The following is a 21,020-nucleotide window of genomic DNA, read 5'->3' as shown; positions in this document are numbered from 1 at the left end:
ACGCTGGCAAACCTTAGGAGGACGGGCTGTGTGTATGGAGCACTCACTGCGCAGTTGGCGGGAGAGTGCATCCACTCACTCCCCCGGCCCGTGGCGGAGCTCATGGTCACAGCTTAAGGCACCACCAGTTTATATCATTAATGGTCGGATTTCTCAATCTTTTCCTTGATCATCAGACCTTGAGGAACACGTTGGTTCAGCGCCTGGTTCTTTCACATGTAACGTGTATCTTGTTTACATATTTAAATGTGTATTATTTCCCCTTATATATGTAAGCTCTGGATTTATAAACTCACGAGAGGATCATATTTTATATATCCAAGGATTCTGTTCATGGATAACATATTTCTTTGTTCAGACTGTGTAAATACATATATACGAACTTTTTGGATTAGGCGTAAAGTATATTACTTGCTGGCAGGTCAGTAAGGTGGTGTTACGACCTTATTGACCCGACAGCTCTTAAGAGGCAACGTAGGGTTTAAGAAGTAGTCGTGGCTAGTTTCCTTTCTTAAGTTCTTATTCACCACACTTGGTACAGGTCATCTTATTATTTGTATGTGACTTTGTAACAAGAGTTTTGTAGATTCATTTTTTTTGTACATTTAAATGGATTAAATGCTAACTAAAATTGTGATTATTCTTTTTTAAAGTGTGTGTGTGTGTGTGTGTGTGTGTGTGTGTGTGTGTGTGTGTGTGTGTGTGTGTGTGTGTGTGTGTGTGTGTGTGTGTGTGTGTGTGTATGTACTCACCTAGTTGTGTTTGCAAGGGGTTGAGCTCTGGCTCTTTGGTCCCGCCTCTCAACCGTCCCGCGCGCGTGTGTGTGTGTGTGTGTGTCCAGCCGTGTCAGAGTCCACTAGAATGCAATAGGAATCCCAGGTTGTGTAACTTTTAGCCTCTCACAGCTCATGGTTAGAGTGTCATCTGGGGTAAACTCCATGACACTGGTTCCATCCCTCCGTCCTCCTCCAAAGATATTCGCAAAAACTAATAACTCGGTTTTACGATTTCAATATGAGAGCAATATGTGTATTATGATGATGTGTATTCGATTCTAACTCTCATACTTTGCCTGTAATAGTCTGTAATAGGTGTTCCTTACATCAACATGAGGCGACGTCTACCACCCACATCTAGAGGGTTGGCCCTCAACACACACACACACACACACACACACTAACTCAACACACACACACACACACACACACACTAACTCAACACACACACACACACACACTACCCCCCCTCTACATTTGAGACGTGTCCAGGTATCTTGCCACCTACCAGTGAGCAGCACTCTGGCTGACTTTGTCGAGGGCTGCTACTGTGACTGCTGACCCAAGACAGAGAATGAATGAGACACAGGCAGACACACAGAGAGAGAGAGAGAGAGAGAGAGAGAGAGAGAGAGAGAGAGAGAGAGAGAGAGAGAGAGAGAGAGAGAGAGAGAGAGAGAGAGGAGAGAGAGAACAGAGAGAAAGAGACAGAGACAGATATGCACAAAGAGAGAGAGACACACACACGCACGCACACAGACAGGATGCTAGCTACACCAATCATAGTGAACAGCTAAATTTTATTAATTTTATTTATTTTATTGATAAATTACTATGAAGCAAATTCTGATGATGATGATCGTCAGACCACTTCTGAGAGAGGGAAACAAATAGACACACACAGAAGCATAAACACAGACGCAGAGAGACACAGAAACAAAAGACACACAGAAAAAATACACACAGATCGACCTGGGCACCGCCGGAATGCCATGTACTAATATTTATGGCGGTATCACCTCTAGTGACATGGCGAGGTCGCATAGCCTCAGAGAAGAAAATAAGGGGCATTCAGAGAAATGTTGTCGTTGGTCACTGGTGGAAACAGGCGACCCCGCACTCACTCACGCAGCAGAACTCATCAAGCCAACATAGTTTTGTAATGTAACCAGAAACTTTGTCGATAGTAAAGAGCATGTTGAACGCTTTGTTATGGGAAGAATTACAGCTGAGACTGGAATGTTCATATGAGATATGACGACATCTTTCCCAGTTGTGAACGTGAAACAATTGGGAGTGATTAAGTCAAGCGAACTCACTTTAGACGAACACAGCAACGCCATTATATCTTTATCGAGATAGACAGCACCAAGAATACCGACAACATTCTTGACATGAGACGAAAAGATCGATGATGGTACCAGATAAAGCACTTAAACTACCCACCCACCCCCTGTTAAATGACCCCGGGGGCTACTGTGTCGCTCTGTGATGCCCACAAAGTGCCCGAGCTACACAACACCTGGAGACCGCACGCTACTCACACTCAACTTCTTAAGTAGCATCACAAGGTATCTCTTCTGCGCTTAGTAGCAAGCCTAGACCGGCGCCTAGGTAGTTGTGCACTAGACGAGGATATAATACACAGATTTAAAGCAGCTAAGGCCGCAGGTCCTGCTGTCCCCATCAGAGAAAACAGTGAACTCCATCGCTCCATACCGAAGATCTTCCTTCTTGTTAGCAGCAACAGTGGCATCATTCTCGATTCTCAGGCGGAGATCTCGGGTTCGAGTCACCGGGTGGGAGAGAAATGATTTGGACACATTTCCTTTCACCTAATGCCGCCGTTCGCTAAGCAGTAAGTAGTACCGGAAGTTAGGCAACTGTTGTGGGGTAAGTTTGACCTTGTGAAGGACCTCCATGCATGCATAAAGTGCACATAAATACACAGACTTCCTATTGTTGTTATATTGTTCACTTTCAAGACAGCACATATTTGACTTATTGCTTATAGTCACTATTTCGCTTATAAATAAATAAATATGGGACATTGCCTAAGCCATATTTTTTTCCAAGACACTAACTTTTTCTCTCAATTTTATTTAACAATAAAGATTTTATACAAAATTTGACAATATCCTGAGTTACTTTACAATTTATTTAAATATTTTAGTTTTGTTTTATTATTTTTATAAAACTGTAATATCAATATAGGTAAAGGTTCAGTACTAATTGTAATATCTTAACATACTAAGAAGGTTAGGTTAGGTTGTGGTTTTCTATTCAGCTTTTCAAGGTAAACTCAAATATTCACAATACATTAGAATGTCACATATGCACATATTCATAAGCAAGATATTGATTATAAGGAAGTGCGAGAACGAGTATGTCACATATGCACATATTCATAAGCAAGATATTGATTATAAGCAAGTGCGAGAACGAGTATGTCACATATGCACATATTCATAAGCAAGATATTGATTATAAGCAAGTGCGAGAACGAGTATGTCACATATGCACATATTCATAAGCAAGATATTGATTATAAGCAAGTGCGAGAACGAGTATGTCACATATGCACATATTCATAAGCAAGATATTGATTATAAGCAAGTGCGAGAACGAGTATGTCACATATGCACATATTCATAAGCAAGATATTGATTATAAGCAAGTGCGAGAACGAGTATGTCACATATGCACATATTCATAAGCAAGATATTGATTATAAGCAAGTGCGAGAACGAGTATGTCACATATGCACATATTCATAAGCAAGATATTGATTATAAGCAAGTGCGAGAACGAGTATGTCACATATGCACATATTCATAAGCAAGATATTGATTATAAGCAAGTGCGAGAACGAGTATGTCACATATGCACATATTCATAAGCAAGATATTGATTATAAGCAAGTGCGAGAACGAGTATGTCACATATGCACATATTCATAAGCAAGATATTGATTATAAGCAAGTGCGAGAACGGGTTGGAATATTTGAGTTTACCTTGAAAAGCTGAATAGAAAACTACAACCTAACCCAGCAAAAGAGGGTTACAAATTAGAAAGAAGAACAAGAAGCTACTGATACGAGTCCTCCAGGTCTGGGGCAACCCAACAACGGGAGATGTTATTACGGGCGATGTACTGAGGGAAGCTGGGAGTATGTTAGAGACTAGACCGTGACCTGGGTGAGTGTGACTGAGCCACCTGGCGGGAGGACAGGCCAGCAAGCACTCCAGCGGAGGAGAAGGTAGACACGAGGGTACGAAGTTACGGCCTGGCTAGGACACCAGGCAAAGTTTGGGTGATGTTGACAGATGGCTTCAGTGTTTGTGTGAGGGTGTTGACAACTGGGACTGGTGGTCCTGGACACTCACGCAGACATGTCTTGTGTCCCCCCCTCCCGTCCTTTCCACTTTCCACTTTCGCAAACCAGAGTGGTAGACGGTTGGAACAAGTTAGGTGAGAAGGTGGTAGAGGCCAAGACCGTCAGTAGTTTCAAAGTTTTATATGACAAAGAGTGCTGGGAAGACGGGACACCACGAGCGTAGCTCTCATCCTGTAATTACACTTAGGTAATTACACACACACACATCTGGGGCGCCGGTGGCTGTGTGAATAGCACGCTGGACACGTAATCCTGTGGCCCGGGTTTGATTCCCGGCACCGACGAGAAACAAAAATGGGCAGTTTCTCTCATCCTGATGCTCCTGTTACCTAGCAGTAAATAGGTACCTGGGAGTTAGGCAGCTGTCACGGGCTGCTTCCTGGGGTGTGTGTGTGTATGTGTGTGTGTGAAAAAAAGTAGTTAGTAACAGTTGATTGATTGACAGTCGAGAGGCGGGCCGAAAGAGCAGAGCTCAACCTCCCGCAAGCACAACTAGGTGAATACAACTAGGTGAATACACACACTAGGCAGTAATGTGGTGGAGGCTGACTCCATACACAGTTTCAAGTGTAGATATGATAGAGCCCAGTACTCTCAGGAACCTGTACACCAGTTGATTGACAGTTGAGAGGCGGGACCAAAGAGCCAAAACTCAACGCCAATAAGCACAACTAGGTGAGTACACACACGCACGCACACACGCAGCCTGCAGCAAGGCGTGCGTGTGAGAGGACCGTTAATGACACAAGGAACAATGGCGTGTCCTTTTACCGCGCTTCACAACAGTAAACCACCATCTTCCACAGCATTTCAATTGCCGTTCCCTTAAGTCTCAGTTGCTGCTTTCAGTTCAGCCCGTTCTTAGTGTAAATCCATTAGATCAAGACACCAAACCTTCCCCCCTCCCCTCAAATCGCCTGCATATTTATCTAGATATTTGTGATGGTCTGAAACCACATTACGGTTCCAATAATAGTCTGCTTGTAAACTGGCAGGTGGACCTTTGTCCTAAACAGAGAATATTCTCAATTATAACTTGTATTATAAATCGTTGGTTTAAAATATAAAAAGTGTACGCTGAACTCGATTTCTTTGAAGCAGTTTGAAGAATTTGGTTTTCTGTAATAGGGATTCTAGGGGACACTCAAATAATTTTGAATTCCATATTTCTCATTTTTTTGACACTAATACACCATATTAATGTAACCAAACGTAATGAAACCTAACCTAACCGTGGATAAGGATGGGGGGTAGATAATAGCACTAATTATGGGAAGGGGCGCCTGACAGCTGGGTGGAGAGCGCTTTTTATTCGTAGTCCTGAGGTTCCGGGTTCGATCCCCGGTGGAGGCGGAGATAAATGGGCAAAATGTTTCTTTCACCCTGATACTCCTGTTACCTAGCACTAAATAGGTACCTGGGAGTTAGACAGCTGCTATGGGCTGCTTCCTGGGGGGGGGGGGTGTAACAAAAAGAAGACCTGGTCAAGGACCGGGCCGCGGGGACGCTAAGCCCCAAAATCATCTCAAGATAACCTCAAGATGTAATGAAGTTCTGAAGTCATGTCCGTGCCAGCTCTTAGGCGGCTTAATCTTCGTCAATCACATATGAAGAAAGGAAGCTGCAGAAGGCTTATTGGTCCACACATGGTACTTCCTAAACGTAATGTTTATATGGGAATAGTTATATCAAGTAATGCTCTTAAGGATCGTTTTTTAATTGATAAATTTAAAATGGGTCCAAAGTTTATAGCCATTACTAATATTCATATTATATGGCTTTGTGATTTGCATTAAAGCAGATTCAATAAAATTTCTATTGAAAACTATTTTACAATTTGTGATTGAAGAAGACTTGCAGTCATTTTGGTGAGAATTTTCTGACACATGAAGAAACTGAACTTTGGTTTTATTGCTGTTGGAGCTGCCATTAGTGTTGATACTGCTGCAGCAGTTGCTGGTGTGTCTTCTCCCGCTGCTGCTGCTGCTGCGACTGCTGCTTCGCTACAAGTTATCTGATATTGAGATTACACTAGTAGTATATCAAGCTTATACGCGTACATTTGCGCTGTATATCACACTGACATGTGTGTATTGATCAGAACATTAGGAAGAGCAGCTCCCGCAGCATGATTTACGGGAGTGTATTGGTGGTGTTGGGGTCGAGAGAGCCTCGTTCTCAGGCCGGTCACGCGGCACGCATTATCTGCGTCCTATTTATACTGTATATTACGTTACCTAATCTAGATGTTATTTATGTGTTGGCCTTACTGGTCGCCTTGTCTGTGTTATTCGTTATTTACTGCCCGGCTGAGATCACTATACTGTGAAGTATTGGTTGGTGGGTGTGTGTGTGGATCTGTGGGTCCTGTGAGTGACTGTATACCTGTAGCCCTCTGTGAGACTGTACACCTGTAGCCCTCTGTGAGACTGTACACCTGTAGCCCTCTGTGAGACTGTACACCTGTAGCCCTCTGTGAGACTGTACACCTGTAGCCCTCTGTGAGACTGTACACCTGTGGCCCTCTGTGAGACTGTACACCTGTGGCCCTCTGTGAGACTGTACACCTGTGGCCCTCTGTGAGACTGTACACCTGTGGCCCTCTGTGAGCCTGTATACCTGTGGCCCTCTGTGAGCCTGTATACCTGTGGCCCTCTACGAGCCTCCACACCTGTGGCCCTCTGTGAGACTACACCTGTGGCCCTCTGTGAGACTGTACACCTGTGGCCCTCTGTGAGCCTCCACACCTGTGGCCCTCTGCGAGCCTCCACACCTGTGGCCCTCTGTGAGACTACACCTGTGGCCCTCTGTGAGACTGTACACCTGTGGGCCTCTGTGAGACTGTACACCTGTGGCCCTCTGTGAGCCTCCACACCTGTGGCCCTCTGCGAGCCTCCACACCTGTGGCCCTCTGCCAGCCTCCACACCTGTGGCCCTCCGCGAGCCTCCACACCTGTGGCCCTCTGTGAGCCTCCACACCTGTGGCCCTCTGTGAGCCTGTACACCTGTGGCCCTCTGCGAGCCTCCACACCTGTGGCCCTCCGCGACCCTCCACACCTGTGGCCCTCCGCGACCCTCCACACCTATGGGATGGTAGTGTAAACATGACTGTGTGACGTCATAATGTGGGATACCCACCTATTCCCATCCTCAAACTATTAACCCAACGTAAACATTGCCGTAGTGTAACGAAATGTAAATCACCGCCATACTGACGCTTCCTGGGACAAGCGAGTGTCGATTGATTGATTGATTGATGAAGATTAAGCCACCCAAGAGGTGGCACGGGCATGAATAGCCCGTACAAGTGAATGGTCAGCTCCTGTAGGGGTAGGAGGGTTGACTAGGGTCTGACCGACTGACAAATCCACTGCATTTTTTTGTACGGAGCGGCCAAATAGAAAACGGGAGCCACGGGAGTTTAAGCCACAGTATAAAGGGGCAATTAAACTATTGCCCACAAAGATATAATTTACAGCTCTTAAGTAGTTAGATCCTCTTGTTTAAGTAGTTAGGAAGAGTAAGAGGCTTAGGGCCCGCGCAGGAATATCCCTGCAAAAAAAAAAAAAAACGCGTGAAGAATGTCCTCTTTCTAAGTTTCCACGTTAGGCTTCGACAACCCTGGTACTTAGCTGCCAAAGAAAATAAATTGATTATTCCACCTCCTTCCTATAATTTATTTATTTATTTATTTATATACAAGAAGGTACATTGGGTTTGTGAGAATATATATCATAGTATTTACAATCTTGTAAAGCCACTAGTACGCGCAGCGTTACGGGCAGGTCCTTAATCTAATGATTCTGAATGATCTAATGATTCTTATAAAGATAAGAAACGGCCTGTTTTGTATGCAAATGAAGCCAATGAGATAACAATTAATGTTTTTAGATATATATATATGGCGTGAAAGATATCAACTAGTGAAAGTACTACTCTGTGTAAGAGTAGGTTACATTTTAAAATATTACTTATGTAAGGAATCTATATTTATTAGTACCGTTGACCGAACCACACACTAGAAAGTGAAGGGACGACGACGTTTCGGTCCGTCCTGGACCATTCTCAAGTCGATTGTGTATTGTATTGTAGTATTAGTACCGTATTGTTGTTCACCAGGAACAACAATATATCTACACATATGTAGTATATGTAGTACTACACATGTAGTATATGTAGTACTACACATGTAGTATATGTAGTACTACACATGTAGTATATGTAGTACTACACATGTAGTATATGTAGTACTACACATATGTAGTACCTACATATCACCTCACTTCTAGTAGTACACCACGATCAAAATTCTTGAGAGACAGTGTGAAACTCATTTTTTTGGGGGGGGGGAGTAAAGAGGAACTCAAGTGCCTGTTTAGTGATGAAGTGTGAGCAGGTTGCTTCACGTCCTGGTACAAGCCTAGAGCGCCAGACCTAGAGGACATACGGCCAAACATTATTAATATAAAACCAAACATTATAGACGTAATGGCTTAGCGCTTTCCCCTGATAATTCCCTCCCCTCTCAACATAATTTAAATGAAGAACACACCTATGGGGCAGGTGGCTGATTGGACAGCACGCTGGACGCGTGATCCTGTGGTCCCGGGGTTCGATTCCCGGCGTCGGCGAGAAACAATGGGCCGAGTTTCTTTCACCCTAATGCTGCCCCCCCCCCCTGTTACCTAGCAGTAAAATAGGTACCTGGGAGTTAGTTAGCTGTCACGGGCTGCTTCCTGGGATGTGTGTGGTGTGGGAATGAGGAAAAAATAGTAGTAACAGTTGAGAGGCGGGCCGAAAGAGCAGAGTTCAACCCCCGCAAGCACAACTAGGTGAATACACAAGGGGCACACGCACTAGGGGACACAGGTGGAAACTGAGCGCCCAAATGAGCCACAGAGATATTAGAAAGAACTTTTTTAGTGTCAGAGTGGTTGACAAATGGAATGCATTAGGCAGTGATGTGGTGGAGGCTGACTCCATACACAGTTTCAAGTGTAGATATGATAGAGCCCAATAGCCTCAGGAACCTGTACACCAGTTGATTGACGGTTGAGAGGCGGGACCAAAGAGCCAGAGCTCAACCCCCGCAAACACAACTAGGTGAGTACACACACACACACACTGCACCCCCCCCACCTGTCAACTTACCATGTCGCAGGCCGTAGGATAATGAATTGATCGTGTTGTTAATTTAATAGCGCCGGCGAGTCATGGAGGATGTGTGTATGGTGACGAGGGCCTCCCCCCCCCCCCCCGCCCCACTACCCCCCCCCCCCGCCCCACTACCCCCCCCCCCCCGCCCCACTACCCCCCCCCCTCCCTTCCCCAGCCTCCGCCCCCCCTCTCTCACTCTCTCACTCCCTCCCTCCCCTCCCTCCCTCCCTCACTGAAGCCTGTTACTAAACACTTTTCTATTGTTCATATTTATAGCTTTGCTCCTTACTGCATAAGCTAAGGGACAGCTTAAGCATCATCTTTGTCATGAAGGTCTTGAGATGGGTTTTGGAATAGCGGGCAGAGTCGTGCTGAGAGCTGGGAGGGAGGGGGAGGGGGGAGGGCGGGAATACAAGGTGTGGAGATGTCTCTTCGTTTCTCCTAATTACTGGCTTATGATTTCATAACTTAATCCATTTAATTATATTATTATCTCCTACTAATATTAAATGAGATACACTCAGGGCATGGTAAAATAGAGAGCACATTATATAGTTACGAGTTAGTGTCGAGAGACGGTGGTGTTAGTGGCGCAGACGAGGTCGGAGCCGAGGGTAGGGAACCGGACGCCAGATACCTAGCATTCCTAGGGCAAGTGTTGCCAACGCTGGCGCCTGTGTACACCATCTTTCATATATTTTTTTATATATGCTGCCGTACCCACTCCTGCCCCTCCCCCCCCCTCACACCCCCACCCCTGCCCACTCCTCCACCATACCCCCATCACACACATGCCCTCAAAATATATAATGCACCGGGGGTTAATTTTTGAGAATACTAAAGAATGGTTTCGATTCCCCACCTTGGCGAAGCCTCGGCTTCAACACAAGAACTGTGTCTCTTATTTACTAGATTGCCATTATTCCTCAAGGAATTCCGGACATTTTGGTGCAGTTGATGACATAATTGGAGCAGCTTACGGCCTGCAGGTGACGATGTTCGCGCCGAAACTGCTAAGTCGCGTTGGCTATTACGCGGCCAGATCCTCCCTAACACGACTCGATTAACATGATAGTGCAATCCAAGGCTAATCTTCCCGGGGGGGATTGAGTTGCCAGAAGTTGTTGCACACCGAACTGGCCGTCGTGAGTGGTGCCAGGGGGCGCCCCTCGGTGTCATATTGGCATACGTCGCTACCACTACCACCACCAGCTGTGACCAGCTGTCAACCACCACCAGCTGTGACCAGCTGTCAACCACCACCAGCTGTGACCAGCTGTCAACAACCACCAGCTGTGACCAGCTGTCAACAACCACCAGCTGTGACCAGCTGTCAACAACCACCAGCTGTGACCAGCTGTCAACCACCACCAGCTGTGACCAGCTGTGACCAGCTGTCAACCACCACCAGCTGTGACCAGCTGTCAACCACCACCACCACTCTCACAACCACTACCGTCATTCTAATTATTACCACACATTACTATCACTATCACCACCACCATTCACATCATTAGTATCAATACTACCAGTATCACCACCATTATCATTGACTGCTACTAGCAATGTTTCCAGTAAAGTATTACTGCTACTAACAGGGAGCCGGTCGGCCGAGCGGACAGCACGCTGGACTTGTGATCCTGTGGTCCTGGGTTCGATCCCAGGCGCCGGCGAGAAACAATGGGCAGAGTTTCTTTCACCCTATGCCCCTGTTACCTAGCAGTAAAATAGGTACCTGGGTGTTAGTCAGCTGTCACGGGCTGCTTCCTCGGGGTGGAGGCCTGGTCGAGGGGGACACTAAAAGCCCCGAAATCATCTCAAGATAACCTCAAGAAGATGGTTCCTGTATGATGAGTGCGTATCATGCCTGTATGATGAGTGTGTATGATACCTGTACACAAGGTACAGACCAGGTGGGATGCTCTTGACAGGCGGGTTTGCATATAGAATGTGCGTTTATCTTGCTGTAGTTGCAAATGTTTTATTCAACCGGTTCATAACCACATGTCAGCACCGCCCGCTGGCCCGTTAACAGCAGTGTAAATAATCCGCCTGTGAACACTGCTGAACACAACAAAGTTATGTTGAACTGTGTAATTGTTTCTTAAGATTGTCTTCCTAGTAGAGGACGACGCATTTTGACGTGTACTCTACCTTAGGGGGGAAAAAAAACTGTCGTACTAGAAAATGGGAAGCGGCTCGCGAAAGTGACATACTGTCCCGTTTTCTGCTGTAGGTCCTCTGGTTAGGTTAGGTTAGGTTAAGGGTACTTTAGTTGGTAGGACAGTTTCTTGTCGTTGGTGAACCTCAGGAGGACGAGGGCTGGGTTGTGACGATTGTGCATCTTGGCATCTACCACTGTTGCTACAACTACCACCACCACCACTACTTCAACTGAACTGGTTGTGCAGGGTCAACATGTGAAAGAGTGTCATTGAACAGTGTTGGTTGAACTTAGTGCCTGAGAAGACCTTTTGAGGTCTTCTCAGTCACTAAGATGAGGCGAACTGGCGTCATCTTTTGGTAATTGTGCCTCGATAGTCGAGGTTGTTGGGCGGAGTCACTCAAGCCTCGAGTGAACATTTCCCTGTTCTCAAGCTTAATATTTCTTAATTTTGTTCTTTTGTTGTATCTATACTGGTGTGTCGGTCAGGGAGCCGGTCGGCCGAGCGGACAGCACGTTGGACTTGTGATCCTGTGGTCCCGGGTTCGATCCCTGGCGCCGGCGAGAAACAATGGGCAGAGTTTCTTTCACCCTATGCCCCTGTTACCTAGCAGTAAAATAGGTACCTGGGTGTTTAGTCAACTGTCACGGGCTACTTCCTGGGGGTGGAGGCCTGGTCGAGGACCGGGCTGCGGGGACACTAAAGCCCCGAAATCATCTCAAGATAATCTCAAGATATACCGAGATGAGTATCTCATCATTCTCAGTCTGGAACTACACATTTATGCATGGTGTTCGATCAGCCATTGACTGGGAATAAGTTTTGCGGCAAAAATATTAAGAATAAAAAGTCTGAAATTTATTGCATTCGACTGTTTTGCAAGCCCTTCATGGTAGCTGTTTTGTTGACCGTTTGTTTTTAAAGTTATGTCAGAAAGTGAGGGACAGTAAGGTGTCTGGAGATACGATATCCAAACGATATATCACAAAATGAAGAAACAACGATGTTTCGGACCAGTAAACGGTCCGAAATAAAGAATTGCCCGAAACGCTATATGCGTACTAGTGGCTTTAGGTATTGTAGTTACTATCTCTATCTTTAAATCCAACATTATATCTTTAAATCCAACATTACGTATGTAACTCAATGTGTGTGCCTTTACCTGAATAAAAAATCTAAATCTAAATCTAAATCTGAAATAACGTCGTAACGTTACCAGTAACCAACGCCTCTTTAACGTTGGTTTCTGCAACACACTGTACCACTATTACTATCGATTATTAACTTTAAATCTTAAATATAAAATCATGATGACTTTTGTCAAAAATGTCAAATCGGTGTTGAGACATCTGACGTGAGAGAGCGACCAACTTCGACCAAGAATCCGAACGTCAGAATAAATAAATAAATAAATAAATGTATATTCTGGTAAAGTACATACATACAAGAGGTTATACAAAAATTGATAGATTTATAGATAGAGTTAGTATATACAATGCCTAAAGCCACTATTACGCAAAGCGTTTCGGGCACACTTTAGAATAGTTAAGTTATAGTGTAAACAGGTACATTAACGAGCGATAAGTCACAATAACGTGGCTGAAATATGTTGACCAGACCACACACTATAGAAGGTGAAGGGACGACGACATTTTGGTCCGTCCTGGACCATTCTCAAGTCGACACGTCGTCGTCCCTTCACTCTCTAGTGTGTGGTCTGGTCAACACACATTAACGAAGACTGGTAGACGGGGCATAAGAGAGCTAGACCTCACTTCCCCGTAGGCATTGATAGGTAAATACTTATACGTGAGTACTGACAGGTAAAGTTAGGCAGTCACAGGCTCTTTGGATAGGGGGGAGGGGTCTCGAGACGTTGGGGGGGGGGGGGGCCGAGGCCCAGGATGTGCTGCCATCTGTCGGCGGCTTCTGCCGTTCGCGCCACTTACAAATATGTAAACAAGAAATATTTTATTATCTTTGTGTTCATTTTAACACACTTTATTTTCGTACTTTAGTTTCTCACGCATAACGTAGGTTGTGGGAGAGTGCGTTATCGGTCATTGGTGTGGGTGTAGGCTTGGGTGTGGTGCGTCACTCAACTTACAGAACACATTGAGCGTGGCGGCACTTCTGCGTTACTTGGGGGGTGTGACGGCTCGTCTGCGTTACTTGTGGTGTGACGGCACATCTGCGTTGCTTGGGGGCGTGACGACTCGTCTGCGTTACTTGGGGGTGTGACGACTCGTCTGCGTTGCTTGGGGGCGTGACGGCTCGTCTGCGTTACTTGGGGGTGTGACGACTCGTCTGCGTTACTTGGGGGTGTGACGACTCGTCTGCGTTACTTGGGGTGTGACGACTCGTCTGCGTTACTTGGGGCGTGTGACGGCTCGTCTGCGTTACTTGGGGGTGTGACGACTCGCCTGCGTTACTTGGGGGTGTGACGACTCGCCTGCGTTACTTGGGGGTGTGACGACTCGCCTGCGTTACTTGGGGGTGTGACGACTCGCCTGCGTTACTTGGGGGTGTGACGACTCGCCTGCGTTACTTGGGGGTGTGACGGCTCGTCTGCGTTACTTGCGGTAACGCAGACGCTATAACTAGCATTATATATTATCTCCTTAGCCCTACCCTAAACGCACCCTAGAGGGTGGTAACAGAACCGTTGGGCACCACACCACAAACAAATATCATTTTGATATTCCAAGAGTGCGACTTAACCAAACTAGAAACGCTATGCAAATCAAGGAGGGCGGAGGGGGGAGAGGTCCCAAAATGTGGAATGACCTTCCCAGACACGACAAAAGTTCAATATCTCTCAAACCAGTTTAAGAGTGAAACTAAATTCTACCTAATCAATTCCACGTAAACCTGCCTTTGCTCCTAAATGTCATCCTATGTCTCGCTATTATCAAGCATTAATGATTAATAATGATTAATAATGATCAATAACGACTGACTAGTAACTGCTGATATCTGCCAGGTATAAACTAATGATTAATAATGATTAATAACGACTGACTTGTAACACTGCTGATATCTGCCAGGTATAAACTAATGATTAATAATGATTAATAATGATTAATAACGACTGACTTGTAACACTGCTGATATCTGCCAGTTATAAACTTAAGAAAATTGAAGTGCGTGTGTTTATTTGTTAGCAATTGCTCTCTGCTCTTCTGTTGCAATTATGTTGCAGTTAATGCAACTTGTAATTGTTGTGTTTCTTTCTTTAACTTCAGTTCAATTAAGGCGTTTGATCTCAATTAGTCTTAAGTCTTAGTTTTTAAACTTTTTCGCACATCTTGCCCGAAACGCTGTGCGTATTAGTGGCTTTAGGCATTATATATATATATATATATATATATATATATATATATATATATATATATATATATATATATATATATATATATATATATCATCGATAAAAATTAAAACCTTTATATAAATTCAGTATAAATTGAAAACAATAACACAAAAGGCTCTAATCAAAAGCTATAAAAAGCCAAATCCATTAAGTATACCAAACATTTCAGTAACATTTGAAAAACACGAAACATACTTGCAGAAGACGAAAATTAGTGGGTAAGCAATTGAGTCGAGGACTGTGATCAGTAGACCAGTAGGGACACTACAAAAAAAAAACCGGAGCTACATTTAAATCAGGAAATTCTATAGTTAGTAACGACAGGAACTAGACACTTAACAAAGGGTGCACTTCCATCCCCTGGACGGTGGTAACTGAGGCACTCGTGGCACCCCCCCCTGGCACTCAACCCCCCCCCCCCTTCCCACAGTTCATTTACCTAACCAAGCGACAATCTTGTGACACTAATTACACAAATTGTGAATACACACACACACACACACATATATCTCACAGCGCGGCCCTGGTATCACTTGCTGGTGTGTCACGGTATCTAGTTTAGAACTCGGTTACTTGAAGCGTTCCAATAAGAGTGATAAAGCGAGGGGACGACTCGAACCGCTGGGCCTGGCAATACCCCCATATAGTGGGAGCTTTCAGTCTTCCGGTGGTTGATAAGTGGATTATTATGAGGCAGTTGTGGTGGTGGGTGGGCACACAAGAGGGCGCTAATGGGTATGACTTAAAGTGAGAGTGAGAGCAGCCATTATGACGGGGCTGATGCTGAGGTGTCTCACGCTCTCATCTTGATATCAACATCATGTGTGTGTGTGGGGGGGGGGGGGGGCAGGCGAGGGGTCGGCACGTTAAATGCACTCAGATACACAACATTCACTCACACCAACGTCTTATACTCACGCCATTCACTCAGCACTATCATGCATTCAAACCAGCATCATACACTCAGACCTCACTCTCCCCCTCTCACAAGCAGGATATCAACAAGCACCTCACTCCCCCCTCCCTCCCCTACCCCCTCTCACCAGCAGGATATCAACAAGCACCTCACTCCCCCTCTCTCTCTCTCCCCCGACAGGTAAGACCAACTCCAGCTTCTCGCAAGATTCGGACATCAGCCTCAGCACCCACAGTGCTGACTTCTCTCTCACTCCGCCCAGGTCCCGCAAGGCTGTGTCCTTCCAAGGTCAGTACTCCTCTGTCTGTCTGTCTGTCTGTCTGTCTGTCTGTCTGTCTGTCTGTCTGTCTGTCTGTCTGTCTGTCTATCTGTCTGTCTGTCTGTCTGTCTGTCTGTCTGTCTGTATGCTGTCTCCTGGGGGAGTGTAACCCCCCCTCTCTCTGCTGCCAACTGAGGTGTCAGCCCTTCTGAGTGACTTTCGACCAGTAGCTCCTTCAGAGTAGCACTTGAGTGACTTGACCAGTAACTCCTTCAGAGTAGCACTTGGAGTGACTTGACCAGTAATTCCTATAGAGTAGCACTTGGAGTGACACGAGGACAAACTCCTTGTCTCAGAAAAGCAATTAACAGTCGAGGACCACAAAACAAACTTGGTGGGACCCAAGATCTACACACATAATCACATTCAGGCTGTTGGACCATGCTAATTATATGTAACTGTTTTCTCTCTCTCTCTGTGGTCGCACTTCGGCCAATAGGTGGTCCTCCGCGGCCGTCAGCAAAGAGACGACGATCTTGGGGTATAACTCACGGAGAGCATTCAAGGGATAATTCGTGTTCAAGGGCCACTTAGGGAACGATCCCCGGGCTGTAAATCAAGAGGCAGCGTCATGGGAGTTGGCAGGTTGTCATGGCCCCATAGAAGGGTCGGGGCGTGGCGGTGGTTGATGGTCCAATCTGGCCATTGTTCCGCGCCCGCCGCCGCCTCGTATCTCACAGCAACATTATTAGAGAGTGAAGCAGGCACCGCGCGGGGCCGCGTCCTCCGGGGCGCTGTAGGCATGGGGGGTCGCCAGCCTTGCTTGTGGGGGTGCGGGGGAAGGTTGTTGAGTGGGGGGGAGGGGTTGTGGGTTGTAGTTGTAGGAGGCTGGGGTGTGGAGAGGGGTTTATAGGGAGGTTATATGAGGCTCTGGATAGAGGTTGTGAGAGACTAGGGGTGTGGTTGTTGGGTGAGGGTTGTTTAGGAGTGGGGGGATATCGGAGGTTGTAGTTGGTGAAGGGGGGGGGGGGGAGGGAGGGAGGAGGTGGGTAACGGGAATGTGAATATGATAACTGGGGAAGAGGGGGGGGGGGAGAGGGGGGAGACTTGTGAAGCTGATCACTGTTTACGGTGAGGTGGGATACCGGTGTGTGTGTGTGTGTGTGTGTGTGTGTGTGTGTGTGTGTGTGTGTGTGTGTGTGTGTGTGTGTGTGTGTACTCACCTAATTGTGTTTGCAGGGGTTAAGCTCTGGCTCTTTGGTCCCGTGTGTGTGTGTGTGAGAGATAGAGAGAGAGAGAGAGAGAGAGAGAGAGAGAGAGAGAGAGAGAGAGAGAGAGAGAGAGAGAGAGAGAGAGAGAGAGAGAGAGAGAGAGAGTGAGTGAGTGAGTGAGTGAGTGAGTGAGTGAGTGAGTGAGTGAGTGAGTGAGTGAGAGAGAGAGAGAGAGAGAGAGAGAGAGAGAGAGAGAGAGAGAGAGAGAGAGAGAGAGAGAGAGAGAGAGAGAGAGAGAGAGAGAGAGAGTATCTGTTACGTATTTATATGTGCAAATTTATGGATATTTTTTGATAAATTTATAACATATAATAAAATATGAATCATAACTATAGAAGAACTAGGTCAGTTTTTTTTATTGTTGTCGCTGGAGGCGGCTAGTTTATTGTGCACCCCATACTCATCCTGTGAGCGGTAGCGCAAAAAGCATCACAGAGGGCACAAAAGGTCTTTATCAGACCTCAACGGAGATTATTACATAAACAATTTCATCTATCCTTCACACCTTATAGTTACAATGTCAGCTAGTTACAGAGAATGTTCTATTTCAAAGAGCTACATATTTACAGTAAGTCATTATACATTAATGGTAGATCTTATCGCTTATACATAATAGTTTGAGTAATGGAGATATTACAGTCATAGGGGAGCTGCTGTTTATTATTATTAGTCTTAACAATACACTACTTGTTTCTTTATCTCATATGTCGTTTATCTACCGGGAGCGAAATATGGATACAGTGCAAGGATTTCAGGTATTTTATCCGTAGTAATAAGATAGGTTGCCATATCATACAACGTGAGTTTAGATTTATCTCTAAATGGCTCAATTTTGCTACAATCCAAGATATAGTGTTCGAGTGTGTGTCCCTGTCTTTGTCCACACACTTTACACTTTATCCAGATCCTTATACAAGCCGAACTGCCAGAGATACTTGTAGCCAAGTCTTATTCGAGCTGTGACAACGTCTGTTTGTATGCTGATTTTGTTAAGTAGGAGATGGTGGTGAAGACATGGGAGACTGTGTCTCGTTTAGGTTTAATTTTTACCACAGATGTAGCCACACATTTACAATGCTAACCAGCATATATATACATTTTATTCTGTCCTCACTGGACAGGTTTAGACATCTGTTAAACATATAATTCAGTGATTTATTGAACAATCAGCCACGGAAGGTGATCGTAGTGCTTTTAAAGTGCTACGCTAACCTACAGACATAAATACACAGATTTACGTCTGTCCTACATAAACAGTGTTCGAGGTGTCGCTTTACATAGTGTCATTAATGTGCGTTTACAAAGTTAAATGCAATTCTGACCAGCTTCAACATACCCTGTATACAAATACACAGACACACATACATACATGTATATACACATATCCACATATATTTACATGTCTGATGATGGTGGTGGTGGTGGTCCGCCCCTGGAGGTCTTTACCAGCTTAGATGACACACTCTGATTACGGCCACCAGTTACCCCGGTCTCTTGTTGATGGGGGCGAGGCTTCCACTACTGCTGCTTGTTGTCCACCCTCTACCCACTCTCCTATGTGTACTCTCCCATGTGTACTCTCCCACGTGTACTCTCCCACGTGTACTCTCCCACGTGTACTCTCCCACGTGTACTCTCCCACGTGTACTCTCCCATGTGTACTCTCCCATGTGTACTCTCCCACGTGTACTCTCCCACGTGTACTCTCCCACGTGTACTCTCCCACGTGTACTCTCCCACGTGTACTCTCCCATGTGTACTCTCCCATGTGTACTCTCCCATGTGTACTCTCCCACGTGTACTCTCCCACGTGTACTCTCCCACGTGTACTCTCCCACGTGTACTCTCCCACGTGTACTCTCCCATGTGTACTCTCCCATGTGTACTCTCCCATGTGTACTCTCCCACGTGTACTCTCCCACGTGTACTCTCCCACGTGTACTCTCCCATGTGTACTCTCCCATGTGTACTCTCCCACGTGTACTCTCCCACGTGTACTCTCCCATGTGTACTCTCCCATGTGTACTCTCCCATGTGTACTCTCCCACGTGTACTCTCCCATGTGTACTCTCCCACGTGTACTCTCCCACGTGTACTCTCCCACGTGTACTCTCCCATGTGTACTCTCCCATGTGTACTCTCCCACGTGTACTCTCCCATGTGTACTCTCCCATGTGTACTCTCCCATGTGTACTCTCCCACGTGTACTCTCCCACGTGTACTCTCCCACGTGTACTCTCCCATGTGTACTCTCCCACGTGTACTCTCCCGCGTGTACTCTCCCATGTGTACTCTCCCGCGTGTACTCTCCCATGTGTACTCTCCCACGTGTACTCTCCCATGTGTACTCTCCCACGTGTACTCTCCCGCGTGTACTCTCCCATGTGTACTCTCCCGCGTGTACTCTCCCATGTGTACTCTCCCACGTGTACTCTCCCGCGTGTACTCTCCCATGTGTACTCTCCCACGTGTACTCTCCCATGTGTACTCTCCCATATGTACTCACCTACACGTGCTTGGAGGCTCCAGCATTAGCCTTCCGGCCCAACCTTTCCAGCACTTCTTCAGTTCATACAAAGGACTTTGATCCGTCATGCTGTGAGTGCTGCGCTGAGAATGTTGTCCTGCTCTTTTATCCTGTTCATCTGTCGTGCATCTGGGTCTTCTAGTCCAAAAGTTTGTGTTGAACCTTGTCCATTCTGCCAGTTTCGCTGAATATTTTGTACGTTGTTATCATATCTCCTCTGTGTTGTCTGTCTCTCTCAGTCTCCAGCGGTAGCCTTGTCCCCCTATGCTCTGGGACAAGTCTTATCACATATCTTTCTGCTTGGTATAGTTTTGTTTGTATTTTTACGTTAGAACTTCATGCGGCGCCTGCATACACAAACTACGTCTCACGTAGGTTGGGTAGCGTGTTCTAAAGACCGCTATGTCTTGGATCGTGAAAGATTCTTATCTTGAGATGATTTCGGGGCTTTTTAGTGTCCCCGCGGCCCGGTCCTCGACCAGGGCCTCCACCCCCAGGAAGCAGCCCGTGACAGGTGACTGACACCCAGGTACCTATTTTACTGCTAGGTAACAGGGGCATAGGGTGAAAGAAACTCTGCCCATTGCTTCTCGCCGGCGCCTGGGATCGAACCCGGGACCACAGGATCACGTGTCCAGCGTGCTGTCCGCTCGGCCGACCGGCTGGCCGACAGGTGGTGTTGAATATGAACCTGTTGGAATCAGGTTTCAAGAGTTCATCTGAGAGAAGTAAATAGAATAGTGTAGTGTACGTTGAAGAGCCGCGCTCCGTTTTCTGTGGCACACACACACACACACACACACACACACACACACACACACACACACACACACACACACACACACACACACACACACACACACACTCACACACTCACACACACATACACACCTGTAGAGTCTAACCTCGTTTATAGGACCTCGGCGGCCTTGTCTCCATATAAGCCGCCTAGGAATGGTTTCCACCGAAAGTAAATATATGTATAGTTGTCAGCATAGGCAGTTTATGTTCTATATATATATATATATATATATATATATATATATATATATATATATATATATATATATATATATATATATATATATATATATATATATAATTATATTAGAGTTTATATTATAAACTCATTATAATCCAAGTCTATGGACTTCAACTGCTCTAAGCACTTAAAATCC

General features: G+C 45.8%; 1 protein-coding gene across 1 annotated transcript in view; it reads left to right on the top strand.

Annotated features, from left to right (window-relative positions):
• Nucleotides 1-21,020, top strand: part of Fbxl7 (F-box and leucine-rich repeat protein 7) — a 327,726-nt gene that overhangs the window by 82,790 nt on the left and 223,916 nt on the right. Inside the window, exon 3 of the mRNA XM_069338307.1 lies at nucleotides 15,966-16,073. Coding sequence (XP_069194408.1) covers nucleotides 15,966-16,073 — 108 coding nt within the window. The remainder of the gene's footprint in view (nucleotides 1-15,965; nucleotides 16,074-21,020) is intronic.

Source organism: Procambarus clarkii, chromosome 39, assembly GCF_040958095.1.
Source record: "Procambarus clarkii isolate CNS0578487 chromosome 39, FALCON_Pclarkii_2.0, whole genome shotgun sequence".
Taxonomy (NCBI): Eukaryota; Metazoa; Arthropoda; class Malacostraca; order Decapoda; family Cambaridae; genus Procambarus; species Procambarus clarkii.
Note: the sequence above shows the minus strand (reverse complement) of the source record. Positions and strands in the feature narration are given on the sequence as shown.